At 36.6% G+C, this 17,568-nt stretch overlaps 2 protein-coding genes across 2 annotated transcripts; one reads left to right on the plus strand and one right to left on the minus strand.

Annotated features, from left to right (window-relative positions):
• Positions 1–9,203: 9,203 nt before the first annotated feature.
• Positions 9,204–10,115, plus strand: LOC310650025 (olfactory receptor 14J1-like; the record flags this gene model as incomplete). Its single annotated transcript, XM_083378860.1, has 1 exon — positions 9,204–10,115. One exon carries the CDS (start codon positions 9,204–9,206, stop codon positions 10,113–10,115), a length of 912 nt encoding a protein of 303 aa, XP_083234986.1.
• Positions 10,116–15,794: 5,679 nt separating this feature from the next.
• On the minus strand, positions 15,795–16,709 carry LOC310649875 (olfactory receptor 14J1-like; the record flags this gene model as incomplete). The annotated part of the gene is made up of 1 exon (XM_083378704.1): positions 15,795–16,709. One exon carries the CDS (start codon positions 16,707–16,709, stop codon positions 15,795–15,797), a length of 915 nt encoding a protein of 304 aa, XP_083234830.1.
• Positions 16,710–17,568: the final 859 nt, after the last annotated feature.

Below are 17,568 nucleotides of genomic sequence, written 5' to 3' on the forward strand. Positions count from 1 at the left end.
AAGATTTTAATTAGTTCTTCTTGATTTAAAAATTATAATTTCTAAAAATCTGATTGTGATCCTTTTTTCTGAACCTCAATTAATATTAGATGGCTATTTAGATTTCAGTTTGGTTCTGTGTAATCTATCAGTATAATGAATATTGGAAATATTTTTTTATTTATTGTTAGAATTTTATGATATCTATGTCACATATCTCACCAGGGTACACAAACCCAGTGCATGTGTGAATATCAGAAGAGAGATTATTAGGTGTGTATTCAAAGGACACACTGTAAATTATAAGGAGGATGGCGTTGGTGGAGAGCTGTTAGCAATGGAATATGAAACAGAACATGGCTTAAGTCCAAATAAGAAAGTATGCTTAAACATATCAGATAGGCATCTCTGAATTTATATAAGAAAGGGAAGAGCTAAGGCATAACAAGACTTATAAGAATCTATTACTATAGTTCATTTCACTGCAACTAGTTTTAGACTTCTGTGGAGCTTGGTACTTTGTCTTCTCTACACTGTAGTTAACAACTTTAGGCTCCTAGTTCTCAATGATTTCAATTTACCTTACTAGTAACATGAAGTCTAAGAGCTCAACAGTTCCTGGCAGCATCCACACAGAAAACTGGTTGTTCACATATTTGAATCCCACCACTGGCTATGCCTGATACTCCAACAAATGCAGGTAACTGTAGTTTAGATCTTATTTTTGTCTTAGAGCAGTTGTGAAGTGTTCACATGATGATGATAACTTTATTGTCACTTTGAATGTACACCAATCGGCATACATCAAAATGAAATTTCGTTGCATACAGCTCTCAAAGGGTCACCACTCCTTGTTCGGGGCCCGCTCAAATTTCACATTGTCCATTTTAGTTTCCAGGGAGTGAACGATGGCAAACAGGACAGATGGAAATGGGGCTCCATGTGGATTAGCCCTCAAGTTAGCTTGTATTCTGACAACCTCGCCTTCTTTCCTTTTTCTGATCCTGACTCTTCCACCCTTTCCTTAAAGAGGCCTTGCTTCTTTTCGCCCCTGGAGCACGCTGCTGCCGCCGCCACCAACTCCTCCAAAAGCCTCTCTCTCTTCCTCTGGGCCTGCTGGCAGCCTCATCCAGTTCCTTCGCTCCATAAGCTCCAGGTCCTCTCCTCCTCTGCCTCCTCTGGAAACAGCCCTGATTTGCAATAGAATCCATCACTGGGCCAGCAGTCAGATCTTGCTGCTTAGTTCCACCATGTTGCTCAAACACATTAAAATCTTCCTGATCATGTGGCCTATAGCCCTTACTATTCCTCCCAAAACTATTCGCCTTCAAGAGCCAATGCAGCCGCAGCCATTCCAGGCGCCGCCATCTTAGAACATGGTGGAGGATATTAATATCATTTTGTTGCTATAGATAGATCACTCCCCAATGACCTCCTTCTTATTGGGGGTGACCTTCTGCTCACAATGAAATGGTGTCTACTTGATCAGATTATACTAAGGGACTGTTAACCTCAGTAAGGTTTCTGTGAGAAATTGAGGTTTTCCCTGAAGATCCGGTCAGCAATCCAGACTCGATATTAACCACATCTATGATAGGGTACATGGTTCATGCTTTGCCATATTGTTGCTCTATAGACTGTCCCTGTGTGTCTTGGTTTTCTGAAAAGCTTTGGGAGATGAAGCACCAAAGGGATGCTTAGATTAGTATCTCAGTGAGATACTGACAGAGTTGGACTCCAACTTGGTAACTTTGGTTAAGATACCTGGAGCTTGCTTCACTCGCAAGAACGTTATATTATGGAGTGAAAAAAATGGATTGAATATATCCAGAACAAATATGGGACTAAAAAGTTTCATTTAGCATTTGAATAAGTCTTCCTTTCTATTTTCTTTTTTTTCTATATGAAATATTAGTATTGCTTGTAGTTATCTTATATGAGCTAGAGAGTGATAGATTTAAGAATTTATTGTTGGTAGCATATGGATGCTTATGATTGTTCTTGGTTTTTATACCCTGTATTTAGCTCTGGGAAGTCGGGGGGGGAGGGGGGAAAGGGGGGAGGGGTAGGGAGGGATAGGTAGGGGAGGGGGAAGGGGGGATTGTTAAAGATAAAATGTATTTTAAAACTTTTCAATTAAAAAAAAGATACCTGGAGCTTGGTTTTTATGGAGTTATTTGGGATGAAGTTGAGTTGATTTCTTGGAAATAGTTAAATTACTTAGGTGATGGGTATGTGACTGCTTTACTTTCTCTCAACTGTCTAGAAAAAAATTGAAATGGTGCATTAGCCCTTTTTAAAACTATGGGTAAAGCTAAATTGGTGAAGTAAAGCAAAAATAGTAATTAAAAATTGCTTTGTGATTGTATATTCACAACTTTCTATATGTTGGGTAAAATGACAGACTTTGGATAAATTTTCAGAATGTTAATTATAATCACAGATACCTTGTACCTCATTGTGCCCAGTTTTTCTTAACATAACAAATTAAATATGAATAATTTAGTAATATAATTCACCATAAAATTCATTATAATTCTGGAGAAAGAATCATAAGATTTCATAATGAAAATGAGGACAAAATTGGTATCTTTTAAAAATCTGCAGATATGCTTGGCAATGAAGTTGAAGAATTATATCAGCTTCCACCAAAACTTTGTGCAATCATTCCCTTGTGTGTATATACAAATATATGTTTTTAGCATTTCCTCATTATTCTATTTTGGATTGATTGCTTGGGGTCTCCTAGATCCCACCAGCCAGAATCATTTGACCAAGGAGGTCTGCAGCATGCCCCTTCTGCTGGCACAGGGGGATGGGGCATTCCCATTCAATTAAAATTAAATAAATTACACCCATGCTATGATGAATTTTAAAGACAATTTTAGTTGGTCTTCCATGTATCCATAGGAGGAATGTATTCCAGCTGATTATTCCAAAATAGATCATGTAAATTTTATATAATTCTTCCAAAGTACATTGTCAGCTTAGATTCTACTTAGTACAGAAGAACTTGATAGAGAGCAATGGCATCAGGACCAGACACCATAACAGAGCTTAAGTAGAATGAAATATCCAAAGTTCTGCAGAAAATTTAAACACAGCTACATCACAACTAAACTGAGTGAGAATAATAATGTTATTAAACACACACTCTCATAACCTTTTAAACTGAGATTTTCTATGGGTAAATTATATGTTAGCAAGCCAAAAAAATTACACAAATATGAGCTGCCACTGCTGTGGCTACTGCCTGTAGATGGCCTTGGGCTAGGCTGAAACAGGAAATAAGATTTGTCCTGTATCTGGGACCAAGCAAGTGTATTCTAAATACTTCACAAACATTTAACACATATCTCCCTTGCTTCTCAGCTAACAAAGAGAGAGCGAGAGCCTGTGGCCTAGGGGTTAAAATAACTGCTTAAGACACAGTCGGCCCAGGTTCGAATCTCAGAAGTGTATGACTGACTGATGAGAACAAATAAGTTTGAAATGATCATATCTGTCTCCCTTTATTTATTTATTTATTTATTTATTTATTTATTTAATTAATTAATTTTTTGGATTTATATACCGCCCTTTCCTGAAGGACTTTGTTAGCAAGCCAAAAAATTTACACAAATATGAGCTGCCACTGCTGTGGCTACTGCCTGTAGATGGCCTTGGGCTACGCTGAAACAGGAAATAAGATTTGTCCTGTGTCTGGGACCAAGCAAGTGTATTCTAAATACTTAACAAACATTACACACACACACACACACACACACACACACACATATATATGTGTGTGTGTGTGTGTGTGTGTGTGTGTGTAAATTATTCAAATTGCTAATAAAGAATTTTGGGAGGCTGAGATGATCATTTCGAACTCTTTATGTTCTCATCAGTCAGTCATACCCTTTATCTGAGATTCGAACCTGGGCTGATTATATATTAGGCAGTTGTTTTAACTTCCTGAGCCACAGGTTCTTTCTCTCTTTTATTAGCTAGAAGGCAAGGTAAATGTGTGTTAAGTATTTGTCAAGGCTATATATATCCTATAAAAAAACAATTTGACATATCTTTCTAGCTCTTTTCAATCACCTTCCTCTCCTGACATCTTCTCTTTGGAACAGCAATCACTGAAGATATGGAATTATAGTTTACCAACTTCTACATTACTGATCTGGAAGGATGTGATAAGGATCTCAGCTGTGATAAGGATCTCAGATACACATTGTATCAAGCATAATTCCCTCTCTTAATTAAATGTCATAAATCACATCCTCCAATTAGTTTTAAATGCAAAATTTCCCTCTTGTTTAACAACTGACCAAATTCTTACCTTCTCTTATTACAAACAGTCTTGAGATACATTTTCCCTATTCCCTCCAGCATCTACTAATTCTAACTCTAAAAGTAATATATGAGTTAAAGGAAGGCTACATCTCCCTATGATGTCAAGCAAGAACATCCAACGTTAGCAGCATTGACACATGGATTCCCTCTGTGGTGTCTCTTGAGCAGGTCAATCTCAGCCCCCTCTGCCTCAACATACCAATCATGCAGATGGTGTGGGTCTCCCAGGGGAAGGCAGGCATCGTAGATGTCATAATTCAGGCCATCCTTGAAATGGCTAAGCAGAATGTCTTTGGGCCAATTCAGCTTAATGGCAATAGCCTGGAACTCCTGGGTATATTCAGCCACTAGTCATTTGCCCTGCTTCATGGTCTTGATCTTTTCATGGGCCTTCTGGTCTGTTTACAGGTCCTCAGACCATTGTCTGAGGGAGAACATGAACTGGTTGAAATTATGGAGCTCTGGAGCATCAGTCATGTAGATCCACTACCTAAGCAGTTGCGATGCCATCCAGGGCTGCCTGCACAATGAGGATCTGGGCTTTGTCAGTCAGGATGTCTTGGCCATACTCTTCCATGTAGCTGAGGATTTGGGTCAGGAAGAATTCTAGGTGTTGCAACTCCCCACGGAACTTCACATCCAAAGGCAGGAACTTTTGGATGGAGAGGTGTCCTCGTCACTGTCAGTGATGCCTTCCATCTCAGTTGGCAGCTGTGGCACGGTGGGGAGTGGGGGCCACCGAAATGACGGCTGTGGTCTTGGCAGCCTCAGCAGATGATGGCTTTCTCCAAAATCCAACTGGAATGCTCCATGTGGTCTCCTTTATCTTCACTAAAGTGAAGGGATCTTTCCATGTCCTGCTTCCATCCAGGCTGGTGGCTTCCCCATCTCATGGTTACCTTTCTTGACCACTTTTCCCACTCATCTTTTTTTCCAACACACATCAACCACCAAGGTTTGTGGCTGCGCATCTCCATCACTTCTTCCTCTGAGGTGTAGGATGTCTCAGAGCCTGACAGCTGGCAGGGTTCCGACTGGAGGGATGGCTCTCCCTTTGTGGTGGATTCTTCCTTCTCTGTGCTGGTATCTGACATAGTGGATTTTGCAAAGTCCCCTGGCAAGGATATTCCTTTCAGGTTGACTGTTACTGCAGATCTTGTCTAATGTCAGGGCCCACTTCAAAACCTCATACCAAGAAAGCAGAAGTCATGGAAGCGAACACTTCCAAAATGAACTTTTATTAGGAGAAGCTGATAGTAGGCATAATAGACAGGATCTGAGGTTTTCCTGCACGAATCAATAGGTTAAAGTATCCCCAAGCAAACCCCACCCCAAAGTTCATCTGGTTGTTTCATTTTGGCCGATTCCCAGGTGTTAAGTCCATATGGGAATAGGGAGATAACATCAGGCAGTGCAGAGATAAGCTAGTTGTCAGAAGTCACATTCCTTTCTTCCTCCTCCCTTTCTAGCTAACAGTTTAGAGCAGACATGTCAAACACAAGGCCCAGGGGCCAGATCCGGCCCGTAAAGTGGTTTCATGTGGCCCGTGAAGCCATCCTAGAAACAGTGAGGGAATGGCCCCCACTGCCTTGGCCCTGGCCCAGAGACCCTCCTTCTGCCAGAGACCCTCAGATCTGTCCCACTCCTGCCCAGGCCCCCATAGGCACCCTTGATGCGAACGATGTAGAGCTGGCCATGCCCACCCAGTAGGCCATATGCACTTTAGTCACACCCACCCAGTAGGCCATGCCCACCCAGGCCACACCTACCCGGCCCCCTGAGGGCAACCACAATACTGATGCGGCCCTCAATGAAATTGAGTTTTACACCCCTGGTTTAGAGAGAAGAAAGTACAGACAGAAATAATGCAGGAAAGCAAGTGTTAAATTGTAGCGATAGCAGAAGTTAAGGCAATAAACCCACAGGCAGTCCCCCCTTCCCTCCAGGAGTATGGCAGAACCCAGGGAGAGAAGAGAATGGAATTTGGGTCAGGGAAACATAGGAAATATAGTTTCCTATATATATGCAAGAAATAAATATATGGTTCTGACAGTAATGTTTTATGTTGCTACTTACAGATATCTTTTCTGAAGTTTTAAATTTTATATAGTTTCTGTACTTTAAAAAACAATTTTTAAAAGTGATAGTGATTTTTTAATTCACGAAATGTATCTATATTCCTGTATTATGTTTATTTGAATTTGTGTTGATTCAGCTCAACCTCTGCAATGAAATTAAAGTAGTAACTTCACACAGGGGTTGTTGAATGAGAGAAGCTTTCAGTAAAGATCCTTTGAGAGAAAGAAGAGGAGAAGCAGAACTTTTCCATAATTACCTGCAGTGAAAAATTATTTTTAACCCTTATGATCATTTGTATATTGTAGTTGCCTAACCAAAATTGGGATTATAATAGGATTAAACAATAAAAGCTATTCTTCCTTTGTGGTAACATACTGAAGATAATGGGATTTTATTCACAAGGAAACTTATTTCAGTTGGAATAAATCATAGATATTGTCTGAATTGGAGCATCATATAATTAGAATAAGAAACTTCTACATTTCTTAATTTATTTAAACTGAATAAGATTAATCCAGGCTCGCAACTTGGGAGTCCTCCTAGATTCACAACTCTCCTTAGAAGACCATATCGTAGCTGTGACTAGGGGGGCTTTCACCCTAGTCTGGTGCGCCAGTTGCGGCCCTATCTAGACCGGGATGCCTTGCGCACGGTCACTCATGCGCTCGTGACCTCTCGTCTTGATTACTGCAACGCTCTCTACATGGGGCTACCCTTGAAGACCACTCGGAGGCTCCAACTGGTACAGAATGCAGCCGCGAGAGTTGTACTGGGGGTCTCCCGATACTCCCATGTCACACCTTTGCTCCGCGAGCTGCATTGGTTGCCAGTTGTCTTCCGGGTGAGGTTCAAGGTGTTGGTAATGACCTACAAAGCCCTCCATGGCATGGGTCCAGAATACCTTGGGGAGCACCTGCAGCCGGCGTCAACTTCCCTCCGCCCAGTACGCTCCCACAGAGAGGGCCTCCTCAGGGTGCCACCGGTCAAAGAATGCCGACTGGTGGCCCCCAGGGGGAGAGCGTTCTCTGTGGGTGCACCGGATTTATGGAACCATCTTCCGGTTGAGCTCCGGATGGTGCCCGATCTCCGCTCCTTCCGGCGCGATCTTAAAACCCATCTGTTTAAACAAGTGGGCCTGGCCTGATGAGACGGGGTGGGATTTTTATAAATGACTTCAATTTTAAATTTGTATTATTATGGGCATTGTTTAATCATGTTTTAATAATTTTAATTTTTGTATCTAATTTTTATGTATTGCCCTGTTCACCGCCCTGAGTCTCTTGAGAGAAGGGCGGTATACAAATTAAATAAATAAATAAATAAATAAATAAATAAATAAATAAATAAATAAATAAATAAATAAATAAATAAATAATTATAGGTCTTCAAAATTTAATATGATCATAGATTTTTGTGAATCTGTTCTGAAATTCTTTGAAAAAGATGCAGGTTTTCAATTGTTAATTAGGGGAATTTGGTTTCCCAAACCTTGAATTACACCATTTTCCATATTTTTGGCTATTACTAAATTACTAACTACCATTACTAAATTTGCTGGCAAATTGAGTGTAATAAACTATAATGGATATTAAAAATAGAGAAGTTTGCTCAATCCTAGATGATGCATATAGCCAGTGTTTTTTCTGTGCATGTGTACATTTTACTAACAATGTAGGTAAATACAATGCCTTTGGAAATTGAGTTGAACAATTACATCAGCACCATCAAAATTACTTAGTGTGACCATTCCCTTATGTATAGATGCCATTGGTATTGCTTCATTATTCCATGTGAGTGAGCTTGAAATGTTGAGGTCACTCTACGTGGGTCATGAAATTTGCAGCATGATAATATAGGTGACAGTTTTGCATTTATTTACCTTGACTCATATATTGCTCCAGTCAAACCAACTCTAATGAAAGGTAACCTTAGATACAAATTTTAAGATGGTATATTGCAGTTAGAAAACTAAACCAGGTTTCCTAAATGTAAACTATTGAATCACAACTGAAAAGTTTAAATCTGCTATAAGAAATGTGTTGCCTATTTCTTGTTGTGTAAAAGCTGAAGGGAAACATGTAAGGAAACTCGAAATAAATCTGCCATTTTGTATGCATCAATGTGACTCAGATTATGGAAGAATAAAACTATAAACACTCAAACTGCTGCCTCAAGCCTTTTTTTCTTTTAAAACTTTCTATTACTTTTTCATGGTATTACTTTCAATATTTTTTAAAATGTCAGTTTTTTTCCAGCAGCATCTCTTTTTTATATTTATGAATTGTTAAAACATATGTCTTTAAAAGTGTATCTCTGATCCTTTCAGGTATTTTAAATGTTTGCCAACATCAGACTACTGTATTTCCTTTGCTATTCACATGGTGGCAGTGATTACTAAGGCCTGAGAAAATCTGTTTATTTCCCATGGAGATCAGAGTATTGATTAGTTTGCATTGTAAAAGGTCTTGTGAAGGTATTATTTGACATGATGTGCAAGTAAACATTGAACACAAGATGGGAGATTTGCTCAGAATTTGGGAAATAAATAATGATAAGGTTAGTGTTGGTTTTTATAGTTATACTGAACATTATAAAAATTACATTAACTTCAGTAAAGTATAAGCCATTTTTATAGCTATATATTCCCAAATAATATAAAGCATATAAGAAAGAAGTAAAGGGAGAATAAAAAGTTGTTATAGAGTTACAAGTTGTTACACAGTTATTTTCCTCTTAGGGGAAAATAAACTTTTAAAAGTGATAGATATGTATATAATTTATATTTCATCTTCTTACAGCATAATGTCATGCTGAACACAACAAATATATTGGATTTTGTACTTGTTGGATTTTCTGAAAATCAAGAAGTTCAAATTTTACACAGCAGCGTTTTCTTGATAATGTATCTTTTTGTCTTGGGGGGAAATCTTCTGATTATTTTTTTGATATTGTTTAATCATTGTTTGCACACTCCAATGTATTTCTTTTTAATCAATTTATCTATTGGTGACCTTGGTGGGACATCTGCCATTATACCCAAATCTATAGTAAATGCTCTCATGAGTTCCAAATGGATTTCATATTCTGAATGTGTGACACAATTGTTTTTCTATCTTTCTTTCTTGTCATCCAATTTCTTCCTTCTCACTGTCATGGCCTATGATAGATACATTGCTATATGTCACCCTTTACACTTTGCATCCATAATGAAGTGGTCCAGTTGCATTAAAATGGCTGTAGGGGCTTGGGTAGTTGGATTTCTGCATGCAGCTCTTCATACAGGAAATATTTTTTCAATGCCTTTCTGCTCCAACATCATCAATCAGTTCTTCTGTGAAGTTCCACAATTAATCAAGCTCTTTTGTCCTGGGTCTTACCTTGGTGAAACCTGGATACTTATCTTTAGTTCAGGCTTAGAAATTGGCTGCCTTTCATTCATTATCTTGTCCTATGTGCGGATCTTTACCACGGTGCTGAGAATGCCCTCAATTGAGAAAAGAGAAAAGGCCTTCTCCACTTGCATCCCCCACCTCATTGTGGTTTCCCTATTGGTTGGCAGTAGCCTCTTGGCTCACCTGATACTACCTGCTAATTCTCCATCCAGACTGGACCAAGTGTTTACCACACTATATGCAGTTGTGCCTTCTCTAATGAATCCAATAATCTACAGCATGAGGAACAAAGATGTCAAAACTGCCTTGAGAAAATTGGTTGGTTGACAATTATTCTAGCAAAGAATTATAATTTCCCTTTGATGCACCAATTTCTTCATTAACTTAAATTTGAAATTCAGCAAACTAAGAAATTGCAGATAGAGAAGGGACTAACTAAGCATATCCCATTGAATATACATTATTTGTTTGATGTGTTATACATTTTGATTTGTTATATCAGACCAAAATAAATATTTTAAAATACTGAGCCTCTTGTAACACCAGGTCTGTTGGGATTTTGAAATGTGATTATATTGTTTTGATCCGTGATAGTTTACTATTGGCATCCTGAAACATTGTGGTAATATGAAACTATAATTAGAAACTAAAAAATATGACTGGTTAATATTCAAAGAAAATGGCAAATATGGGGTAATCAAATAAAAATAGAAAGACCAGATCAGTCATGAAAAACCACACTCCTTTTTAATTAAGAAAAGAATTATCTAAGAAGGACTCTGGTAATATTCCTGTCTGTGTATGATTTCTGCTAATTCTCAGTCCTTTATCACACTGATGTATCTGGCACACCACTTCTAGCACTGACTGGTATATTTGCGTAGAAAAAGAACTGTTTTTGCAGTTTTTGCAATCAGTATCAGTATCAATCAGTATCAGTATATATTATTGGTTTTTTTAACACAACATAAATCACTCAATAATTAGTAAACAGTGTGTTGTCTGGGTAACATTTGTAAAACAATCTTTAACAATTGAGTTCTATAATCTATATTCCATATGTTAATTTCAGTTGATTTCCCCTTTCCCCAAAGTATCCTTCTTTGCAAATATTAGATTAATACAATTCTCATTATTTTGATAAATAACAGTTAAGAATATAGTTTTTCCAATATTCCTAAAATAATCATCATCATATTGATATAATATATTTTTTTATTAGTCATTTTAGTTGCTTTATCATAAATCCTGTTACCGTACTTATTTCAGTTTATTTCTCCCCCCAAATTCTAAATATTCTTACTGGTGACAGTTTTCTCAACAGTTGATTACATTTACAATGGTGGATTTGATTCTATTTTTTCCATATAAGCCCTCTCACACTTTTATATTTCTTAAGCAATAGATAAAAAAGTAGAAAGAGAAAAGAAAAGAAGAAAGAGAGGAAAAAGAGGAGGAAAAGAAGAAGAGAGAAAAAAAGACAGAAGCAATGAAATACAAAAAATAACATACTACTTAAAATATGTATCCCTCCTAATATATATTTATTCCCTCAATTTCTTATTCTTTTTAACCATAGCTAAGAATTTATTCAATCTATTTAAACTTTAAGCATTTCATTCAATAGATCTAATCATCTAATCCTTTAACTCTAATTCAAAACACATTTTTATGCTTTTCTTATCAGTCACATTTAAATACCTAGAACATTTGCTTTGTTTAAATCATTTCAGCTTTCTTTCTTTTTTTACAGAAAGGAAAGAAACATATTGTATTAGTTAAAAAATTCATCCCTCTAAAAGTAGTATATTCCGAAGTTTTTCTATTTCTTTAGCCATATTCAAACAAATGCTTCTTTTTAAAGTATTCTCTCTGATAAGTCCCATCATCTATTTTCTTAGTTTCCATTTTAATAATAATAATAATAATAATAATAATAATAATAATAATAATAATAATAATAATAATAATAATAATAATAATAATAATAATAATTTAATTTTTATACTGCCCTTCTCCCGAAGGACTCAGGGCGGTGTACAGGGCAATACAATAAAATACAATATATAAAAATTAAAAGAAATATTAAATACAATAGCCCGATTCAATAGGTTAATACAAAATGTTAAAATACCCCTAAACCCATCAGATCAGGCCGGCTTGTTCAAATAAATATGTTTTTAGGTCACGTCGGAAGGAGCGAAGGTCGGGAGCCGTCCGGAGCTCCACCGGTAAACGGTTCCAATGGTCTGGCGCGCCCACAGTCAGACCTCTGGTCAGTGCCTTTCTTAATTGATGTATTTTGTTGCCTCATTTGTTTCTCTGTAAAGTACTTTTTCTCATCTTTTTTCCTATCTTCAAAGTTGCTTGGGTGCATTAAAATATAAGTTATCTGATCTCCCACTTGAATTAAATCATGATTTTTTATTTTATACGGTTCCATCTTTAAGTCTCTTCCTCAAAATTATGTTTGGTTATCTCTGCTGTATTTTCCTGAGAAATTTCTTGGAGTAAAATTAAATTGGAAATAAGTTGATTCATACTTTCAAAGTTGTTCTGTACTTCTTTTAGTTTAAAATCATTGGCCTTTGAAATAATTGCTGCTTATCATATATTTCCTCTTGTGAAGTATTCATTGCCTCAGGTTTGTTAGTCTCACTTTATTTACACAGCTGTGTTTATTGAGAACTTTGAAGGTCAGAGATGAAAATTAGTCCTCTAATAATCCTCACCCACCAGTAGATGGCAGCATTTGTTCATTTTTCAAATCTTTCTAGTCTTTTTTCTCTCTAAAGCAGACATGTCAAACTCGCGACATCATGTGATGTTGCGCAACATATCAGAACTTTTTCCCCATTGCCAGAAATGGGTTGGGTGTGGTTTCTTTGTGACGTGTCTGGCCTGCGGGCTGGCAGTTTGACACCCCTGCTCTAAAGGGTAAGTTTCATCAGGGGTAGAAACCCCCTCCTCCTTTTTTTGGAGATCTCTTATTTTGGGGACTTTCTTCTTCAGGAAAATAGGTAGGATATAGAAAATCAATATTCTTACCCAGATTCAAATGTACAGTTTAAAATCAGCTTAAAGTAGAGCTTGTGACTTCTATTGTTTGCAGCTATGGTTAGACATAGGAATTAGCTAGCCTTTTCTTCTGTTGGTTTCTGGAAGACTTCTTCTGGACTGTTTGGGGAGACTGCCATCTCTCCTAAGGCCCTGGGATTTTCTTCCTTCATTCCACCTCTCTGGGGTGGATTCTGGCCCCTTAGGATCCCCAAACAGAAAGAAATCAGCCGAAAGGCTCGGCATTCTGAATCTTCTGACTGCTTCGCTGTAAACAGGAACAGGAAGTCAAAATATTGTTTTTATTAACTTGGGAAAATAGGCAAAAGATGGAAGTTATGTATATATGCCATCTATAAAGAACCAGTTGGAATAAAGACTGGGAGAATGGCCCATTTGTTTGCATTTTGGAAACTTGAGAAGACTACTTGTTTTGACAGCAGCATTAATGTTATATATTTAATTTCTTTTTAACTATTTATATCTTTAAGTTAGGTGGGTGTTTGTTTTTATTTTTATGGCATTTTATATTGTGTTTTATCAGCTTTATGTTCCATGTACTGTAATACACAGCAGTCTTTTGATTTCGATGAGGCAGAAAAAAATCATGAATAAAATAAGGAAATAAGTAATTTCTCATCTATTTTCTTGCTTCAGGTTTCATTCTTGCATACACACCTGATTTCTTGAGAGAATATCAATTTTGTTTTCAGGTAGCAGAGTTAATTCACCCAACAATGTCAAACAAAGTGTGCCTGCAAAATGTGTTTTTCAAAAGAGGAGAATACAAAAGAGCCATCTGAATTGATACCAAAATTTTTATCAAATCCAGGGTTCTAAGATTCAAGAGTGAAACTGATACCCAGGGATCATGTTTTGTTGCTTCCAAACTCAGGCACCCTGAATTTTGTGTGGAGCTGATAGATCCCTGAACTTGAAATCCAGATCCAGATTCAATTCAAGTACCATCCAGATCCCTGAATTTGAGAGACTTTTATCTTTGTAAAGAGGCTATTTGGAAATCTGAAAATATAAATTATCAATTTAGGCAAAACAAAAAATATTATTAATGGGTGGGGGAAAGCTCAATTTTTTTTCATAGGCTACAGAAATCAAGCTATTAATAGAGAACATATGTATTAATATGTATATACATGGATTTTTAATATGTATGTATTCTACATTAGTAGAATACATACATATGGTATATTTGATGCATCAGAAAGCAAGTGATTAAACAATGAAAGACAATGTTTACCTGAGAATTTCACAAGACAAAACATAGATTCTAGATAACCTCCTAAAGTAGTAAAGTTATAGGTTTCCCAGCTGAGTTTTTATCTTTCTTAAAAGTTGAAAGTGTATTCAAGAATTTTCAGAATATGCACTGTATTGTATAGTTTCTGAAAAAGCTCATTGTCACATAAGAAAACAAAAACATGCTTATATATAGTTAAAAAGAGACTAGATTGAGATATTAAAAGTGCTAATATCACCTTTTAAAATGCTAATAATGAAGGCTAAAATGTGAGGCCACAACCTGAGCTTGTGCATTGTTTAAAGCAAGAGAATAGGAGTAACCCAGGCTTCAGCTAACTGTCACTCCTCAGAATGTTGCTGCAGCTGATGGTCACTACTTGGAATGTTTATTCTGTTGCTAGGCAAATAACTTAATAGAACCTCTGTTCTATTCTCTTTTCCACTGGATCATGACATTGATCACAAATTTTCCCAACGACCAACTCTCCACAACCTTTCCACCACTGAAAAGGTATAATAATCATTTACTGGAAATTAATTACATTAGACATTACAGCAAAATCAGAGTGACTAATTTTGTCTCTAGCATCAAAGAAGTAGAGTAGAAATCTCTTTCTAAGCACATAGGCCGCAGTAGCATGTGGATACAAAGTAGGCTCCTCATGTTATTGTATGTGGGAATTTGAGATACATGTATAATGGAAGGTGTTGGGTGATGATAGTCCAAAAAGGTAACCAGAAGTCAAAGATTAACATTTAATCATTCTTACTTCTGTCACTGGCCTGAAATTTACTGAAATGAATCCAGGTACCTGTTTCATTCAAGGCCCTCTGAAACTAGCACAAGCCATCCAACTCATCAAGAGGGTAGTTGGACAAATGTGGACAGGCCATGGCAAATATGGCTTCTTAAGAAACAGGTATAGATTATTTTCTTCAATGGAGGCAGCATCACCTCCTCCCACAATGAGGCAGTAATAACTGTTTAGACCACTAAATAACTTATTTTAAATGCAAAATGTTTTATTTATGATCAAAGAAATTAATTCTATTTCCACAGTTTTAAAACTGTCTTCCACTGGCTCATAGGAACAATGCATTCCAGCTAATTATTTCAAAACAGATTATGTAAATTTTATACATTTTCATTATTGATAAAAAATACATTGATAGCTTAAAACCTACTTAGTATTGAAGAATGTAAGAGACAGCAATGACATCAGAACTAGAGACAAGTGCTTAAGAAATGTCCAGAAATAAATTTATATAAAATTCAAAATTTACAAAATTTTGAAAACTGCTATATCAGAACTAACCTGAGTCAGAGTAATAATGTTATTAAATAAAACTTAGGCAGGTCTACTCTTCTTCATCCATTTTTAAACTGAGAATTTCTGTAGATTAGATATATAATTTACCTATGAAAGAATCAACTGGGCATATCTTGCTAGTTTTTCTCACTCACCTTCCCTCCACCTCTACCTGACTGAAATGGCAATGATTCAGGATAAGGAATTGTAGTTTGCCAGATTAAGTGCTAACATTGATCTGAAAGGACACGATGAGACTTTACCTATATTCAGCTGTGTTTCTCTTCGTAACTAGTTTTCCTTTCAATGAAAAGTGAAGGCAAAGACATATAAAGTTTAATTCAAAAGAATCAAATAAAAAGATAGGTGAAGGAAAATGTCAGAATCTCCACTGTTTAGATAGGACAAGTTTGATATTGTTATTTCTCATGCTATAGATGATGGGATTAAACAGGGGTGGAACTAAGGAATATAGAATAGTGAATGTTAAATCTAAGTAAGATGGGGTGTTAGAGGGAGGTCTCAGGTAGGCCAAGCATGAAGTTACCAAAAACATAGAAAAGATTATAAGGTGGGGAAGACAAGTGGAAAAGGCTTTCTGCCTTCCTTTTACAGAACGGATTCTCAACACTGCCTTGAAGATCATGGCGTAAGATATAATAACAAAAGTAAAACAACCTAGTCCTGCAGTGGCACTGATCACAAGAACTCCAACCTCAACTAGATTGAATCCAGTGCAAGGTAATTTTAGCAAGTGTGGAATTTCACAGAAAAACTGGTTGATAACATTAGAACATAAAGGGATGGAAAAAGTACCAGTGGTGTGCAACATTCCATACAGTACACCTGTAACCCCCACCAAAATCACTATTTTAATGCAGGCTTTCCAATTCATCATCATTTCATAGTGCAGTGGATGGCAAATGGCAACATATCGATCATATGCCATGACTGTCAGGAGAGACATTTCAAAAGCTTCAAAGGAGATAAAGAGAAAGATTTGAGCAACACAACCAAAGTAAGAGATTTGTCGGGTATCCATGAGAGAATTTACCATGGATTTGGGGACAATGACTGAAACAATGCCCAAATCTTGCATAGCCAAATTCATTAGAAAGAAGTACATGGGACTGTGCAGTTGATGGTTAAAAGCTATTACAGAGATAATGAGAAAATTTGCTGTTGCAGTTGCCAGGTATAATATGAAGAATAAGAAGAAATGTAGAAGCTGCAGTTGCCGATTTTTTGAGAATTCCAGCAGCAGAAAGTAGGAAACAGTGGTTTGATTCTCCATGCTTAATTTGCAACATACCTACAAAGAAGCACAAGCAAGAGAGATTATTAGAGGAAAAGTATGTACCTATGCCATGTCTTGATCTGCAAAATTTTTTTATAAAACTAGACATTATATACATACTAAAATTATTACGATGCTTGAAGATGGGGACTCTCCAAAAGCAAATACTGTATATGATGGACTTGCACTCACTCACAGGTTCATAAAGAGGTACAGTGAGAGAGGCACACAGACAGAGGCAGAATAGTTTTGGAGAAAAACAGAGCTTTTCTACTTAAGTTTAAGTCCTACTAAATTCTGTCATACAATTGATATCTCTTCTTTGAAACTGTATAGTACCTCTGGTTATGCTTTTAGACTATGTAGCATCTGTTTCTTTATCTGGTCCATCTTGTGCTGCTGTCATTTTTTGATTAAAGTAACAGGAGATTTGAGGAATAAGGAAGATACTTTAATAAATCCTATCCCCTAACCAATTTGAGCATTAAGAAAGAGTAAAGCTCAGTTGAAATTGGCTTTCTTCCATCTCTATCTGCAAACGTTCCAAGCACCAAATGAAGTGAAATATCCATTGTCACTTTTTATTAGAATGGTTCTATTTATCTACTAAAGTTTGATCTAGTAGGCAAAATTTACTGACCAAATACTGTTTATTTGGACTAATAATTAAGGAATTTGGCAATTGATCCTCACTGGTACTTTTCAAGCAGAGGCTGGATAACCATATTTTAAAGCTACTTTTATTTGGATTTACATATGTATCAGAGAATTGGATTTAACAGTCTAAATCACTAGCTCCATTTTTGGAATGATTTTTCAATTCTTCAACTCATATATTTCTCAATTATTTTACAGT

This window comes from Vipera ursinii (assembly GCF_947247035.1).
Source record: "Vipera ursinii genome assembly, chromosome: Z".
Classification (NCBI taxonomy): domain Eukaryota; kingdom Metazoa; phylum Chordata; class Lepidosauria; order Squamata; family Viperidae; genus Vipera; species Vipera ursinii.